This window comes from Podarcis cretensis (genome assembly GCF_951804945.1).
Source record: "Podarcis cretensis genome assembly, chromosome: Z".
NCBI lineage: Eukaryota > Metazoa > Chordata > Lepidosauria > Squamata > Lacertidae > Podarcis > Podarcis cretensis.
Genome location: NC_137184.1, coordinates 24,386,266 through 24,404,449, shown reverse-complemented (window position 1 = coordinate 24,404,449; position 18,184 = coordinate 24,386,266). Strand labels below are relative to the sequence as shown.

General features: G+C 45.1%; 1 protein-coding gene across 5 annotated transcripts in view; it reads right to left on the bottom strand.

Moving 5' to 3' along the window:
- The window catches only part of TRPC5 (transient receptor potential cation channel subfamily C member 5), a 177,542-nt gene that overhangs the window by 81,962 nt on the left and 77,396 nt on the right, over positions 1–18,184 (bottom strand). For all 5 annotated transcript variants that reach the window (XM_079961625.1, XM_079961626.1, XM_079961624.1 and 2 more), the window contains one exon: positions 4,418–4,939. In XM_079961625.1, coding sequence (XP_079817751.1) covers positions 4,418–4,939 — 522 coding nt within the window. The remainder of the gene's footprint in view (positions 1–4,417; positions 4,940–18,184) is intronic.

The following is an 18,184-nucleotide window of genomic DNA, read 5'->3' as shown; positions in this document are numbered from 1 at the left end:
AATCACCAACCTTCTGATTGGCAAGTCCTAGGCTCTGTGGTTTAACACATAGTGCCACCCGTGTCCCTTGGTTGGTCACTTAGGCAGCTCTTATTCCTTGCGGATCTTACCGACTAGTTTTGTTTTAATTTGCCCAAGAGAACATCGACCTTGGTTGTTGTGTTCTGCAGGGTGTGATCCCACGGCTTTTGCCTTTGCGCTCTCCCTATCTGCTGAGCTCCCCACTCCCCCTGGTTCTTCTGGGCAGTGTTTTTTCACTGCCGTTTCTGTCTGCTTTGCAGACTGGGGTGCCTGGAATTAGGCTTGCTGTGGCAAATTCATCGAGCTGAATATTATAATCCTTTGGTTTGCTGGTGGGGAAAATTTAGGGGCCAGGAAGTCCCCCCCCCCATTCTTGCCCAGTAGCCATATTTAGCCTAGTGTGGCGGGAGTGCCATTTTATCAATTGAGTTTGTTAATAGTGTTTGTTATTATTTTGCGTGAAGTGAGATTCAAGGTGCCTGTAAGAGGAATCCTAGTCCTGCTCTCCCTTCGAAGAGGGCAATTAGAGGCCCTTCTCAGTCTCTTCACCCAGTGCAGACCCCAGCGGTTCCTCAGCAAATGCTGGATCGCTTGGGTGCTATTATGGCCAATATTGGCTCAGATCCTATGGTCCTGATTAGATTTAATTCGGAGCTTGAGTCTTTGGCTCAGCAGTTTGGGAGGCAGGCTGATCCCCAGCCTTCCTCTCCCTTTACTGTGTATGAGGCCCATGGTCCCTCTGATGTGAGTGAGGGGAGTGAAGCTTTGGATCCTCCTGGGACTTTGTTTCCCCAATTTCTGTCTTCCAGGATCCCGGTCCCGGCGAGTCCTGGGGGTCGTCCCAGGCATATGGGTGTCTCGGTGCAGCAGGCCTTTCAATCTGGACTGCATTGTCCACTGGGCCAGTAGGAGGGCGGCGGAGTCTGGATTTGGACGCAGGCTTGGGCTCCCCGACCACATATGCGTATCCTGGATATCCAGATGAGGAATGCGTTGGGAGGAGCTTCTCCCAACAGTGTGGGTGAAGGTGTCTGGGGAAGGCGCGCCTGCGGCAATGGTGATACAGCTGGGCGAGAACGATTTGCTGGAAGTTCCCAGCTTGAGCCTGCGTACCCGCATGCAGGAGGACTTGGAAGAGTTAAAGGCAGCTCTTCCTGGACTCAAAATTTTTGGTCACAACTACTGCAGTGATGTGAGTGGCAAGGAAGCCCAGCTGCCACCAAGAGGGCCGGGAGGCGCGTCCAGAGCACAGTGGCCAAGAAGGTTCTGATCCGTCACCCGGGCATTACCTTCCGATATGCATCCCTTTACAGATGGGGTTCATCTGTCTGTGATTGGGAATGATTTATGGCTGACTGCCATGTCAGCGGGGTTAAGGGATTGGTTACAGGCGTGATTGGTTGGTGGCAAGCGCAGGTGCTCGTGTGGCAGATAGGCTCTGGTTCAGGTGATAGGGATGGGAGAACGCTCTTGCCATCCCTATGCGAAGGGTATTCTGTTAAAGGAATCCAGGGACTCAGCTGGTTTGGTCAACCCCTGAGAGGGGGTTGTGCCCGTGCCTGAGTCCAGGGGGATATTTGGGTGGCGGAGTTAGCCCGTTCCTGGCTTTCCCCTTATCCAGGTGTTCACCCTTTGCTGACCTATGCTGGAACCCTGGGTCAGCGCTACCTGCATGGCAGGGAGCTAGTTGAACCAGAGCCTATGCCTATTGATTCACTTTCTGTAATCAATAAAGTTGTGGCCTAAATTCTGCCAAAAACCAAAACCAAAATTTGAGGCAAGTGTGAATTTATGTAGGGGGGAGGTTTCTGGGTCTGAACATGCACCTCCCAATTCGTTTGGGGGCAGAGATTACTTTGAGACAGCATCCTCATAGAGGCTTGCCTGTCACCTCTATGGCCTTTTCAGCCTCAGGTGAATATATTTTTATTCACCTAGGTCAGGGGTCAGAAAACTTTTTCAGGAGGCAGCCGGTCCACTGTCCCTCAGACCTTGTGGGGGTCCGGACTATATTTTGAAGAAGAAGAAAAATGAACGAATTCATATGACCCAGAAATAACCCAGAGACGCATTTTACATAAAAGCACACATTATACTCATGTAAGAACACGCTGATTCCCGGACAGTCCACAGGCCAAATTTAGAAGGCGATTGGGCTGGATGCGGCACCCAGGTCTTAGGTTTGCCTGCTTATGACCTAGGTCATGTACATTGTTTTAGGCTATATCTGTTGCAATTTTGGAGTGGGGTGGGGGACAGAGTCTGTCTTTTATTGTTACATGTTAGTTTGAATTTTTTATTATTATATTGTTTTGTATAGAGAGCCAGTGTGGGTAGTAGTTGGAGTGTGACTAGGACACGAGAGAGACTAGAGTTTAAATTCCCACTAGGCAATCAAGATAATTGTGTGACCACAGACTCATCATTGCCCCTCAGACCAACCTACCTTACAGGGCTGTTGTGAGGAATCAATGAGGAGGGGAGGACCATGTACACCACCTTGCACTCCTTGGGGAAACAAGTGGGAATATAAATGAAATAAATAAATATAGATAAATGAGGGCTGAATGAAATTCTGCTCAGGATGTGGGAATATATTGATAAGTGTTTCTTGCCTCTATCTCATGCCTGCGAGTCTGTAACAAAGGAGGGAGTATTACTCCCCTCTACAGAGAACTAGTTGTGGACTCTAGTAAAGGTAAAGGGACCCCTGACCATGAAGTCCAGCCGTGGCCAACCCTAGGGTTGCGGTACTCATCTTGCTTTATTGGCCGAGGGAGCCGGCGTACAGCTTCCGGGTCATGTGGCCAGCATGACTAAGCTACTTCTGGCGAACCAGAGCAGCGCACGGAAACGTCGTTTACCTTCCCGCCAGAGCGGTACCTATTTATCTACTTGCACTTTGAGGTGCTTTTGAACTGCTAGGTTGGCAGGAACAGGGACCAAGCAATAGGAGCTCACCCCATTGCAGGGATTCGAACCACCAACCTTCTGATTGGCAAGTCCTAGGCTCTGTGGTTTAACCCACAGTGCCACCCGTGCCCCTAGTTGTGGAATCTACACACATATAAAAACCATTCTGAAAATGCTTTAAACACATTGAATTTACCATAGGGTTCACCATTGCTATCTAATGCCACATTGTATATTGCACTTAAAACACACTCAAAATGTTTTATTTCCAGCTGTATAGCTGAGTCTACTGTTTCAATGCTGCCAGCTAACCAAATGATGCCCAAGGAAAACCAACCCTGACTAGTGGAACTGCCACCAACCCTGTAAAGTTCCCCAAATCTGTCCCTCAAACTTGAATTTGGGGGGACACAGATCTGTTTCTGGACACCCTTCTGGACACAGAAGAACAGATCTGAGGCTCACCCAGACAAGAGTCAATGATCCACTTCTTGTCCTCTGAGCCCCAAACCCACAAGTTTCTCAGTAGGTGCCAGATATGGAGACAAAGCTTACCCTAAGAAGCCACACCAATATACGATGACAAATCCTTTATTAAGAGACTACAAAGTCAAAGCAAAGGACACTTTAAGGAATTCTGTTTCGGAGGGGTGGGATAAGAAAAGTAGCTTGCCTCACTATCATACGAACCATTTGAGTCACAGACCCACCAAGCATACATGATTGTTGCAACATGATACTTTATCCAGATGGGGCACCCCAGAACCAAGTGAGAAGCCAGTTTTTTAATGCCAAAAGGCATGGATAGAAAGTAGATTTTTCCTTAAATCACCCAGGGCCTTATTTCCCCAGCATTCGAGGGTGTAAGCTTCAGCTGTTGAGTTGATTTTTATAGTCACTATGACCTTCAGCAATCTGACAGCAGATTTCCACACAGGTGGTAAATTCAGAGGTGTGGCAGGGAAGGTAGATGGAGACAGTTGGAGTCGGTTGGAGTCGGGCTCCATTTCCCCTCCGTGCATAGACTAATTAACTATGACTTTTCCCTCAGGAAGACCACACTAAGAATCCCAAGTTAACCATTACAATAAACCAAAAAAATTGTAAATTTCGAAATCATAAATTTCTTTACATTTGTTATAATCTGACCAGGGAATATCTATTGATGGTAGACCACCACTCTCTTCATTTACTGATTGTATGTAAGCTGCCCTGGGATCCCTTTTCTTTTAAAAGAACATGTCACACCCCGCTTGGAAATACACACTGGCTCAGCCTTCCCCAGTCTGGTGCCCTCCAGATGTTACTGGACCACAACTCATATAACTACTTAACCTTGGCCATGCAGGCTGCAGGTGTTGATGGGAGTTGGAGTCTAGCAAGATCTTTTCAGGGTGGAGGTATTGGTTTGGGGAAGGCTCTTCTAGCCCGTGACATATGCATAGAGTTTTGGACCATCCCCAAGTAGGAAAACAACCCTTACCTCTTTCTGATGGTACTTTATTGCTACCTTTAGCTTTGCCAAGTCATGACATTTCTGCGGGTCTAATTCTTCGCTTTGGTCATCCCTGTGGTTCAAGATGATTTCCAGCTCCCTGGAGCTCCGTGCCTGGTCCAGAAGGTCTTTAGCAAACCTCTTGCACTGCTGTGAAAGCTCCTCATACTCGGCCTTGAACTCATTCTCCACTTTGCTGAGCTCCTTCAGCTCCCAACCCAGCCGGAAGGCTGTCAGGATCGGGTCCTCACTAGATAAGGCAATCAACGAAGGGCTGGCCAAAGCTTTGTAAATATTCAGCCTTGACCTGGAATGCCTCAGGCTGTCTACTTCAGAACTGGAGACGCATTCCACACAATTGCATCTGATCTGGTGCGGGCGCGGGATCGTGACCCGTCTTTGGACTAGCAGCTTGATGATTTCATAGTTGTTGGTGTGAGCCGCCAGCATTATGGGGGTTATATCAGGGGTGAACTCCGAAAACTGAGTGTCCATCATTAATGTGGGGACCTGCACAAAATGAATAAATGAGTTAAGATCTTTCTTCCAGAAACCATATAAATCATGGCAGATCAGGAGCATACATAATAAAGGACATCAAAAAGATATAAAGGACATATAGTATTGTGCTGGGTTTTGTGATTTTATGTCTCAGTATTTTCCTGTGCGACACCCAGAGAGCAATAGCTATCAGGCATCTAATAAATTTAGAATAATTAATTCATTCATTAATTGGATAGTCTGTCCCCAGGAACCAAAACCAAAACAACTAAAAAGAAACAGACTCTAGGTTCAGCCTCATTTTGAAATAGGATAAACAAAACTGGCTACAAAATTAGCAATTCCCCACCAGAATTATCTCCAACGGAGAGAACAGAACTGAATGCAAGATCAACACCTTACTTTCTATTCTGATGAGGTGGAGAATATTCTCAGAAAATGAAAAATATGCTATGATAGCATATTTGTCCACCTCAACAGAATAGAAAATAATGTGTTAATCTTCAGCTCCATTAAGCAAGGACTAGTTTTACAAACCAGCATTCAGGTTGCATGTACCACTAAGTATTCTCAAAACCACAATCACATGTACTATCCTAAGAATGCCTGTAGAACTCCTTTTAATGAAAAATTACACCAAGAGTTTATCCCCTCAAACCATTGACCTTTGCCTTATTGCAGACCACTATCCTGACTGGATCAAGCATGAAAACCCATGTGGGCCAGAGGCAGACATTGCTTCCCATGGTGTCCAAATGGCTCCCCACGCCTAGGATCCCATGATCAGACTGCAAAAGTGTATGTGCAGGAGAGTGTGTTTTGTGGTCTTTTTTCAGAACATTTGGGGGCACATAGAAACTGGATGTGGCATAGATCCTTTCTTTCTTTTTTAAAAAAGCATTATTTATTTAGCTCAGTTGCTGCAACACCAGTTGGCTGGCATTCACATATACCTACGTACTATGCCTTCCTTGGAACATGCTATATCAGGATATTAGCATTGTTTTCAGAGGCATTGCTGTGGGGAGAAATGGTGGCCATACTTTCCTACTGGAGCCAACTTCTTATTTTCCCTTAACAATACTGCTAGCAATAACTAAGAATGGTGCTTGTAGGTGCCTAGTCTTTCACTCTACAAATCATCTGTCCAGTGGTCTGCATTCTGTGCCATGTCAGGTGCCTGCACTTCAACTTGAGGGTCTCTCCTCTTTCAAGTCAAAGCTATACCATCCCCATCGCCCCCGAGTCAGATTGAGATCGCCAAAGTCACAGGCTTGCTTTTTCAGCACTTTTCTGTCTTGATACAGCCCTGAACTTTCCTATATATTATAGCTGTGTAGATCCTATGGGCTTTGCAATAAGTGAGATTGTTGCAAATATTGCCTGCAGAACACTGTCAAGCTCTGAGTTTTGTTTTTTGTTTAACCCAAGCAGCAAAAGGTTGTTGTTGTTTTTTTTTAAAAAAAACTGTTAAAAGCTCTATTTGAGGCTGTTGGGGCTTTTTAAAATTATTATATCCTACATTCCTCTTCTTTAACTCCAGAGCTCTTAACAACATTATAGGCAGTGTTCTAGATAGCCTGACATTGTAAGGTCTGTGATTGGACACAAACCAAAGGCTGGTGTGAAGCTGCAATTTATTTATTTTTAAAATACATACAAGAATACACAGAACTTAGCCACCTCTTAATTATTTTGAGGTAAGAAAAAGGAAAGTCCTCCCTCTATCATAAAGGATAGTGATGGAAAGTAGATTCCTTTTACTTCCGCTACAAAAAGCTCCTGGACCTATTGGTCTAACATTTTGCAGGCTAAGTCCACTCCGGAGAGGCTCCTTTGCCTTTAAATTCTATCCACTTTGGCCAAAAAAGGGAAGCGGTAACTTGAGAAAGAGAAGTCTTTAGGAGCTAGCTATTTCTGCATTCCTAGTAACGCCATGGGTTTAAAACAGATACTGAAAGAATGGGACCAATGTGCCAAGTACACTGCAGACTAACAGGCCACTCACACAGGCCAAGGAAGTACAAAATCTCTAGACTGAAGTCTTCCCATAAGACTCATCTTTCAGTCACCGCTCACTTCTGCCAGTATCGATAATGTTATACCAACTTTATATGCCTCCAGAGAGGTTGGACTGAGTTCCTAACACCTTCCAACAACAGCCTGGGCCTCTAGCCATCTCAACACCAAGCCCCCTGAAGACCTGAAGGGATTACTGTAGAATATTCACTCAACACTTCAGTCAATACTAAGTTGATTTGACAGAAGCAGAAGCAATGTCTGAAGTAGCTGATGAAATTAAGAGACATTTCATTACCAGGCAGCTCAAAGTTCAGAGACAGTATGATGTAGAACAGAGAAGATATGGAGTTCAGAGTTCAAAATGCCAGTCCTGGCAGGTGCTCATGAGGGGTGCTTTATCTTATACTGGAGTCCAGTTTATACATCCATTTTTTTCCATGGGATGCATTATTAATGTAGTAGTAGTAGTAGTAGTAGTAGTAGTAGTATTGGTACAATGGGATTATTATCCCTGTAATACTGTGGAGAAGAGGTATTCTAAATACTCCAGAGAGAACCATACTGAAATTCAATGCACTTTGAAAATGCACTTGTAATTCTATAGTCTGTTGCTAGGGAGCATAATGTGCACATTTTGCCATTCATATTTTTGTCCAAAATGTCACAGAGTTGGAGAGGATCTTGTAGGCCATCCAGTCCAACCCTCTTCCCAAGGCATGTAATCTTAAACTAGAGCATCCCTCTATAAAGACCTCCAGGGGGAGAGAGTCCATCAACCTTCTAGGTTTGAGCTATGAAACCTGTTGGCGTACCAGGTGTTGTTGGACTCCAACTCCTATCAGTCCCAGCCATCATAGTGAACAGTCAGGAATGGTGGGAGTTCTAGCCCATCAACATATTTAGGGCCACATGTTCCCTAGCCCTGCTTTGTTTGGACAGGTCTTAGCATCAATAAGTTTTTCCCAGTGTTCAATTCAAAGCCTATCCTTTTGTACGTTAAGCCCATTTGATCTAGCCCTGCTCTCCAGGGCAGCAAAGAACAAGGACACATCCACACTCTACATTTAGATCACTCTTATGCCACTCTTATCTACTGCAACAATCACAGCATCCCCAAAGAATCTTGGGACTTTGATAAGGGTACTGGGAATTGTATCCCTGTGTTGGGTCTCCTAACAACTGTCAGCATCTTAAACAAGCTACAGTTCCTGGAATTATTTGAGGAAAGCCATTACTGTTAAAATGATATAAGAGTGTTTTAAATGAATGGTGTAGATGTGACCCAAGCCTCTCCCACCCTGCAGTTCCCAACAACTGGTATTCAGAGTCATATTGCCTCCAACATTGGAGGTGGAACATATTCATCAGGGCTAGCAACCTTCTCCTCCTCCATTAATTTGTTTAATGCTCCTTTAAAGCCCTCCAAGTTGGGAGCGAGTTCCAGAGTTTAACTGTGCTCAGCATGAAGAAAGATTTTCTTTTGTCTGTCCTGAACCACCCAACATTCAGCTTCACTGGATGTCCGCATGTTCTAGTGTTAAAAATATCTCTGGGATTTATCAGACTGGAAGCTTCACAGCGCATGGGGAAATGGCCAATCAAAAAGTCTACGCAGCCCTTTTACACTCTTATTGTTCTCTTGGTGTTAAGTTCAAGCTGTTATTTAGAAGGAATTGTTGCCTGAACACCTCTACTTTAAAAGGTAGGGGGAGGGACGCTTGAAAGAGAACGAGATGTAAATAGTCTAAAAGCTTGCCGGCACCACAGTACTGTGCTATTAAGCTATCAATGTACCTTGCAGCTAAGGCTGAGGCTTTAATGCATCCCCTGTTGCGGCCTTATTATCGACATCTGGTGCTCAGAATGCTGAAACGTAAGCGCACAGCAACCTTTCCAAGCAATTCCATTTTGTAACCTGGCAAGTTCAGTTTTCTGCCAGCATCGACAAATATCCACAGAGCTCAGCACATCACCTGACCTCTCCAACCAAACAGCCGCATCTCCTTGAAGTGTGACTAATTGCAGGTGAATGCTGCACACATTTGCCTTGTGACTGTCAAAAGTACTTCATGGGAAGCATTGTCAAAAAGATCTCAGTGGCAGCAGAGTGCTATTTTATCAGTAAAAATATATAAATCGCTGAGACTTGGAATGTGCAAGACCTGTTCCTTTATTTCATTGGTTTCCCCTCCCGTTTCCCCACAGCCTTGACTTGCTGCTGAAACTCAAGGCTCCTCGGATATATTATTGATTTCCAAGGGGTGGAAATTGGATGCACAATAAAGTATAAATTGCATCTAGTTACTCCACTGCTCTTAATGGGATGCTTGTTTGGATTCACATTTTGATCCACATTCAGGTGCATATTTGAATGTTCAGGTGTTGCCATTCTACTCCCATTACATTCATTTGGATGCACCTCCCAGTGTACATTCTATGGAGAGTCTTCTGCAGTACATCCCACTTCAGCACCTGAATCACTGAGAAGAGAAGTGCCTGTGTTTCCTCACCCATTTTAGCTGTACACCTAAAAATACAACATATAAGAACCTAAGTAGAACCCTGCTGGGTCAGAACAATGGCCCGTCATAGTAGAACATCCTGCTTTCACAGTGGCCAACCAGATCCCCAAGAGAAGCCCATAGGCAGAGCCTGAGCACAACAGCACCCTACCCACCTGCAATCCCCAGCAACTGGCATCCAGAGGCATCTTGCCACCCAACAGTGGAGGTGGAACATAGCCATTGGGACTAGTAGGCATTGATAGCTTTACCCTCAATGAATTTGTCTAATCCCCTCCAAATCAATTATACAAATGAGCATTAGGAGTCCCTTTGGGGACCTGATGATCTTTAATCTACCCGTTATCACCACCTTTTGGTATAAAATTCCCAAGGTTGCTTATAAATACCGTAATATTAAAACCAATGACAACAAATAAAACCATGGCATTCCTGCAGAATCCCCAAGAGCCATTTATCTTGCCATTTCCCATAAGCACCTGGATGGGGTCTCTGCATCCAGACTGGTAGCCACAGACAGAACCATCACCCTCTCTGAATCCGTCTCATTCTGTTTTAAAGCCATTTACTTCTGCTTCATTGACTATGCAAAAGCCTTTGACTGTGTCGACCACGGCAAACTATGGCAAGTTCTCAAAGAAATGGGAGTGCCTGATCACCTCATCTGTCTCCTGAGAAATCCCTATGTGGGACAAGAAGCTACAGTTAGAACTGGATATGGAACAACTGATTGGTTCAAAATTGGGAAAGGAGTACGGCAAGGATGTATATTGTCTCCCTGCTTATTTAACTTATATGCAGAATTCATCATGCGAAAGGCTGGGCTGGATGAATCCCAAGCCAGAATTAAGATCGCTGGAAGAAATATCAACAACCTCAGATATGCAGATGACACAACCTTGATGGCAGAAAGTGAGGAGGAATTAAAGAACCTTTTATTGAGGGTGAAAGAGGAGAGCGCAAAATATGGTCTGAAGCTCAACATCAAAAAAACGAAGATCATGGCCACGGGGCCCACCACCCCCTGGCAAATAGAAGGGGAAGAAATGGAGGCAGTGAGAGATTTTACTTTCTTGGGTTCCATGATCACTGCAGATGGTGACAGCAGTCATGAAATTAAAAGACGCCTGCTCCTTGAGAGAAAGGTGATGGCAAACCTAGACAGCATCTTAAAAAGCAGAGACATCACCTTGCCAACAAAGGTCCGTATAGTTAAAGCCATGGTTTTCCCAGTAGTGATGTATGGAAGTGAAAGCTGGACCATAAAGAAGGCATATTTCCAAAGAATTGATGCTTTTGAATTATGGTGCTGGAGGAGACTCTTGAGAGTCCCATGGACTGCAAGAAAATCAAACGTATCCATTCTTAAGGAAATCATCCCTGAGTGCTCACTGGAAGGACAGATCATGAAGCTGAGACTCCAATACTTTGGCCACCTCATGAGAAGAGAAGACTCCCTGGAAAAGACCCTGATGTTGGGAAAGATTGGGGGCACAAGGAGAAGGGGATGACAGAGGACGAGATGGTTGGGCAGTGTTCTCGAAGCTACAAATATGAGTCTGACCAAACTGCGGGAGGCAGTGGAAGACAGGAGTGCCTGGCGTGCTCTGGTCCATGGGGTCACGAAGAGTTGGACATGACTAAACGACTAAACAACAACAAAGATGGTGGCCCTTACCACACATTGTGGAAATGAATCCTCTAGCTTAACCATGTGCTGCAAGAAGAAGTGATTCTTTTTGTCTGTACTGAATCTTACTCTGACATTCAAAGACCTACTGTATTTTTCGCTCTATAGGATGTACTTTTTCCCCTCCAAAAATGAAGGGGAAATGTGTGTGCGTCCTATGGAGCGAATGCAGGCTTTCGCTGAAGCCTGGAGAGCGAGAGGGGTCTGTGCGCACCGACCCCTCTCGCTCTCCAGGCTTCAGGTAGCTATCCGCAAGCCTTGGGAGCCCAGCAGGAGTTCCCGCCTTGCGGATAGCAGCCTGCATCCCAAAGCCCGGGGAGCGCTGCACAGCGCACCCCAGGCTTCGGGCAGATATCCGCAAGCCCTGGGAGCCCGGCGGGAACTCCCGCGGGGCTCCGAAGGCTTGCGGATAGCAGCAACCTGCGCAGCGCACCCCGGGCTTCAGGCAGATATCTGCAAGCCTTTGGAGCCCCGCAGGAGTTCCCGCCAGGCTCAGAAGGCTTGCGGATAGCAGCAAGCTCCAGGAGCGAGCTCCCGCTCCTGGACCCGTTCTCGGGGCTGGGGTCGGGGGAAGCTTGGGCTTCTCCCGCCCCAGCCCTGCGGCTAAAAAGGAACCAAGACAGCGAGCGGGATCCATCCCGCTCGCTGTCTTGGCTTCTCCCAAAGCCACACACAGTCTCTCCCGGCTGGAGAGGTTGTGCCTGGCTAAGGAGGAAGCCAAGACAGTCAGAGGGATCTTTATTCCCCCCCCCAAAAAAAAGCTAGGTGCGCCCTATGGTCCGGTGCGCCATATAGAGCGAAAAATACAGTAAATGGTTTGGTTCACCAATATTTGCAAGGACATATTCTGCATAGTAACCTAATCATGTTCGAGGATTAGTGGATGAAACCTTCATGATGGTCCCTCCACATTTTGAGGTATGCGGCGTGGGGAACCGGAAACGTTGTTTTTCAGTGGTGGCTCTTTATATGTGGAACTTCCTCCCTTCTGTGGTATACCTGACCCCAGTGCTCTATGGCTTTAGGCAGTTAGTCGAGGCACCCCATTTTCAGGAGGTGCTCGGGGGAAGAGAAAGTTGATGGCTGCCAGTATTAGTAACTGTCATTCAGTGATCTGCCAGCACATGCTGTTTTGGGTTGTGCAATTTTTATGAATTTTTACTTATTTGACTTGTTGTAAACTGCCCCGGGGCTTGTGCAGACAGTCGTACATAAATAATCTAAATAAATAAAAATAAACATATCTCCCAACATTCAGCTTCACTGAATGAGAGAGTGAGAAAAAAACCTACCATATCTCTATCCACTTTCCCCACACTGTGCTATATTCAATTTCCCTCATTACTTGCCTTTTTTCTACACTAAATAGCATGTTTGGAAATATGTGTATAATTAAATTACATTCATGAAAGAGTCAGGATTAGCTGGATTACCCCATAGGGTACACTCCAGGGTTGTCTTCACATGATGTGTAGAACACTGTAAAAAAAGAAAGGTCCAGGAAAAGTGTTCTGACACAGAGCTTGTTTGTGACTGCTTTGGAGCTGATGGGGTGGAGGGAGGGCCCATTGAGAACTTCTGAAGCATAGTGGCTTAGGGTATGAATTGAAGGTCAAGAAGCTCCTAAGTCAAATCTTGCCTTGTTCACAAGCCTTTGAAAAGTTCTCAAACAGTCTGCCCATCTACAGTCTACTTTATATGGTTATTGTAAGCATATAGGGGGGAAATGTAAAAACAAAAACAAAAATCTGACATATTTGTCCTTCTAGTTCCAGGTCACTGAAACAGCCATCTGTAAATGTGTTTGGGTAAGCTTTCCCTCTCTTCAGACCTTCTGGCAGTGCATGGACAGCAGAGGATTCAACAACAGGGGTGGCAAGATTAGCACACAGCCCAGCTCTCTTTCCACTAGGGATGGCTAGTGCTCATTAAGACTGGTGGGACAGAAGGAAGGGAGGCCAACAATAGATAGAGACATAGCCAATGGCGGGCAGATCCACCCACTGACCAGTTGTAAATTAGAAGACAGGCAGGTGTAGGCTGGCTGGCTGAGAGCATACAGAGGTTGGTGGGCTGTGCCCCACTCATTGTACCAGACCTATCTCAATTGCTTTTCATGTGATGTCAGTCCTACAGAGTGTAGATCATAATGAATCAGGATTCCATATTATTTTCTTTCCTGTTGTGCCCTGTTTTTTTCACCCTCTAATTCTGAGTGAGAGTAATTAGGCTTGCGGTAGACCACATACAATAAGCCATGCTATTATGTCTATTCATCCTTTGTCATATCTCCTGTTCCCTCCTGCTTAACTAATAGACTGACCTTGTCTGTCTATGCATGGGGGCAGGGGAAGATAGGTAGCGATAGAGACTTCTCAGCAGAGGGGTCATTTCAGATTTTGAGGAGAGGGGGAAATACAGTAGTGGGAGAAGTGTGTAATTCAGCAGAGTCCACAGGCCAAGACTAGTTATATTCAGGATCAGGTTGTGATACAGTGGTGCACTTTCAGAGTATGTGCAAGCCTGATAAAGATGATCATTTGCAGCATGATCCTATACATATCTAGCAACATAGATATGTATGAGTCAGACCTTTGGTCCATCTACACTGACTGACAGTGGCTGTCCAGAGTTTCAGGCAGGAGTCCCTCCCAGCCTTACCTAGAGATGACAGAAATGGAACCTGGGACACTTTGCATGCAAGGCAGAAGTAAGCTCACTGAGTTCAGTAGTGCATGCTCCCTAGTAGGTGGGTATATGATTGTAGCCTTAGACTGCAGTTCTATACACACAATGCTGAAATAACTCCTATTGAACTTAATGGGTTTCTTTTTGAGCAGATGCTTATAAGATTGCATAATGAATTGTTTATAACAGCAGTTATTCCGTGTCAGATGCACCCCCATTGTATATGATCTGACACATTTGGGGGCTAGAGGGGGAAGAGGTGCACTCTAAATGGAACCCCTACTTGGTCAGAAAAGACATGGCACTCCTTTAAAAAGGTAAAGGGACCCCTGACCATTAGGTCCAGTCGCGGACGACTCTGGGGTTGTGGCACTCATCTCGCTCTATAGGCCGAGGGAGCCAGCGTTTGTCTGCAGACAGCTTCCGGGTCATGTGGCCAGCATGACTAAGCCACTTCTGGTGAACCAGAGCAGCACACAGAAATGCCGTTTACCTTCCCACCGGAGCGATACCTATTTTTCTACTTGCACTTGACGTGCTTTCGAACTGCTAGGTCGGCAGAAGCTGGGACCAAACAACAGGAGTTCACCCCGTGGGTGGCGCTGTGGTCTAAACCACAGAGACTAGGGCTTGCCGATCAGAAGGTCGGCGGTTCGCTCCTGTTGTTCAGTCCCAGCTTCTGCCAACCTAGCAGTTCGAAGGCACTCCTTTACTACAACATTAATCTTGGACTTCAGTGGAATCCATTTCCCTTTTGCAGCTTCCTTCCCTGTTATTTAAGGCGATTGTACGGCTGCATATTTGTCATCTTTTCTTTTGTCTTCCCCTAGTGCTGTAAGTTAGAGACTTACAAGGGAAGCATGTAGGTGAAGACAAGTCTTGGAAACAGAATTGTTAGATCCTAAAACTAAGAATTTGTCAAGAATGTATAACTTGTGGTTCGAGGACCCGACCCCGCGAAGTGAAATGAAGACACAAGGACACGTGATATAAGGTTAATGGGCTAGAAAAGGCCACAACTTTATTGATTACAGCAATGAAAAGGTATTGGCTTAGGCATTGGATCGAAACAAGTGGGTTTATTCACCAGTAGGTGGAGCCTGTTGATGCTGATCCAACTATAGGCTCACCTCCTGCTGTCACCGAGGGTCCTGCCATGGCCTCCCGCCAAGCAGGCATCGGACAGAATACACGACCGCCAGATTCCTTTAACGGAATACCCCTAAACATTGAAGGCATAGGCGATGGCCACACCTAGCACTTCGACACACCACAACACATTATTCCAATGCCTAACCTACCCACCAATACCACAAAAGTTGTGACGATTGCTACGAGGTAGGCGAAAAAACCAAAAAGCCTAATGCCAAATGGAAAAACTCCTACCAGGCCCCCCGGACAACCAGGGCGACCAACCTAAGGTCCATAGCAAGGGCAATGACCTAGGCCCTAACTAAAAGGGAGTGGAGGGTGGGTGACTCGCCATGGGACGACGATGAGGAATGAAGCCAGGGAGAGGCTAGTGCTGCAGCAAAAGGCTGCTGAACACGCCCCCTCCGTGGCATCTGGTTGGATGGCCACAGGAGGGGGGCGTGAGCACCAGCCAGGTGAGCTGGAGGCAGGGGGCAAATGCCCCCCCTGCTGGGCGGTGCTCGGGCTCCCACCCACAACCACTCCCCTCTCTTTCAGGGAGGAGAGTCTTTGCTGCTTAAATGGAATACTCAGGATGAAACGGTGAAATCTGCTATGATTAAATGGGCACAAGATCTTGGACATAACATTATGATGGCTGACTGGGAACAGTTATGGACCACTGGTATGAAGTTTACGGCATGTAATGCCTTAAGAGAGAATATAATGAAAATGATGTACAGGTGTTACATGACACCAGTCAAGCTTGCAAAAAATTATCATTTGCCCGATAATAAATGTTGGAAATGTAAAGAGATTGAAGGTGCATTCTTTCACCTTTGGTGGACGTGCCCAAAGATTAAGACCTTCTGGGAGATGATCTATAATGAAATGAAAAAGGTATTTAAATATACCTTACAGAAGAAACCAGAGGCCTTTCTCTTGGGCATGGTCGGCCAATTGGTGCGAAAGGAGGATAGAACTTTTTTTATGTATGCCACAACAGCAGCAAGAATACTCATCGCAAAGTATTGGAAAACACAAGATCTACCCACCCGGGAAGAATGGCAGATGAAGGTGATGGAGTACATGGAACTGGCTGAGATGACTGGCAGAATCCGGGACCAAGGAGAAGAGTCGGTGGAAGAAGATTGGAAAAAATTTAAAGTTTATCTTCAAAAATATTGCAAAATTAAGGATTGTTAGAAAAATGTTGGGAAAAGGAAATTATGTGGTTTTAGTAGAAATGACATAAAGGATTAAGTAAAAATGAGTTGGTGAAAGAGAGAATGTAAAATTATAGTATATTAAGACAAATTATTAAGATTAAAATAAGGTTGGAAGGATTTGCTGAAATAACAAATTGAATTAGAATACAAAAATGGGAGGTGTGAGGAGGTCAAGGAAATAAGTAAATGTAAACAAGTGATGTACAGGTTTGATTTGTTTTTCTATCTTTTTTCTTTTTTCTTCTGTTTTCTGGCTTTTGATGATTTTTTCTTTATATATGTATTGTTTCTTCTTTTTTATCATTGATTGTTATTATTTTCTTTTTTTCTGTAATTTTTAAAACCTTAATAAAAATTTATTTATTTTTTTAAAAAAGACAAGTCAGGGTGAGTAAATAGGCATGGTAGGAAAGGTCAGATCCAGCAGCTAAAGCCTAGCCAAGTCAGGCAAAGCCAAGTTAAAGCAGGCAAAGTTGGGCAAAGGCAAGGGAAGTCTTGACAATAGCTTTCCTAAAAAAAGGCAAACAAAACCAGAATGCTAGTGTTGTTTAGTTGTTTAGTTGTGTCCGACTCTTCGTGACCCCATGGACCAGAGCACGCCAGGCACTCCTGTCTTCCACTGCCTCCCACAGTTTGGTCAGACTCATGTTTGTAGCTTCGAGAACACTGTCCAGCCATCTCGTCCTCTGTCGTCCCCTTCTCCGTGTGCCCTCCATCTTTCCCTGCATCAGGGTCTTTTCCAGGGAGTCTTCTCTTCTCATGAGGTGGCCAAAGTATTGGAGCCTCAGCTTCACGATCTGCTCTTCCAGTGAGCACTCAGGGCTAATTTCCTTAAGAATGGATACGTTTGATCTTCTTGCAGTCCATGGGACTCTCAAGAGTCTCCTCCAGCATTATAATTCAAAAGCATCAATTCTTCGGTGACCAGCCTTCTTTATGGTCCAGCTCTCACTTCCATACATCACTACTGGGAAAACCATGGCTTTAACTATACGGACCTTTGTTGGCAAGGTGATGTCTCTGCTTTTTAAGATGCTGTCTAGGTTTGCCATCGCCTTTCTCCCAAGGAGCAGGCATCTTTTAATTTCGTGACTGCTGTCACCATCTGCAGTGATGCTCCAAATGAGCCCTGCTGGCTTCAATTCTCTCCTCCTATCGTAGTTATCAGAAGATGTTGTCTCAGCATGGAGCTAAACCCAGCTAAAGTTTTATAAGGGATGACAAGGTCTGTAATTTAGTTCACTCTGCCTTCCTGGAGGAGCAGGTGGAGTTGTTAAAAGCACTTTGCCAGCTTTTGCAGTCTCTGTCCTGCAAGATTGACAAGATGGACGTACTGCACAGGGCACATCTCCTGCATCTAGGCAGTAGGACAGTAAATAAGATACTGACTTCAAAAAGGTAGCCTGAGTCTTGCCCTCATCAGAGTCATCCACCGCACACAGTAAATTCCTAGGGTTGGGGCCATGACAATAAAGTAAGGACAGCATATAGGTAAAAAATTATAATACTTCTGGCATTTTTGAGGACTATATATCGTGCCTTGACAGTTTGCAAACACAATTTTCAGTTAATGACTCCCCTGGTTGCAAAGCCATCATTACGAAGAAAAAGCCTTTGCTGATAACACAACATCTGACAAAGCATGGTTTGTAAATTGCTAATTCTCGGTTCTTAACAGAGCATAGATCCATGCTGCTCTGACAGGTTTAGCTTGTGTTTAGGGCAGCTCCTTTTCCTTTTTAGTTTTTTTTCTTTTCTTTTTCATTTTCTTTTTACAGAGACAGAAGAATACATTATTTTACTCCAAGAACTGCACAGTTCTCCCAAGGTTATTTTCAATGAATGACCTGAATAAGATTTCCTTTCCTTTTCTTTTTGCCAGTTCTCCTGACATGAGCTGTTGAGCAGGAACCTTCAGAGAATGACACAGTCAGATCTCATGTTAAAAAAAAAGAGGACAAACCTTTTTTAA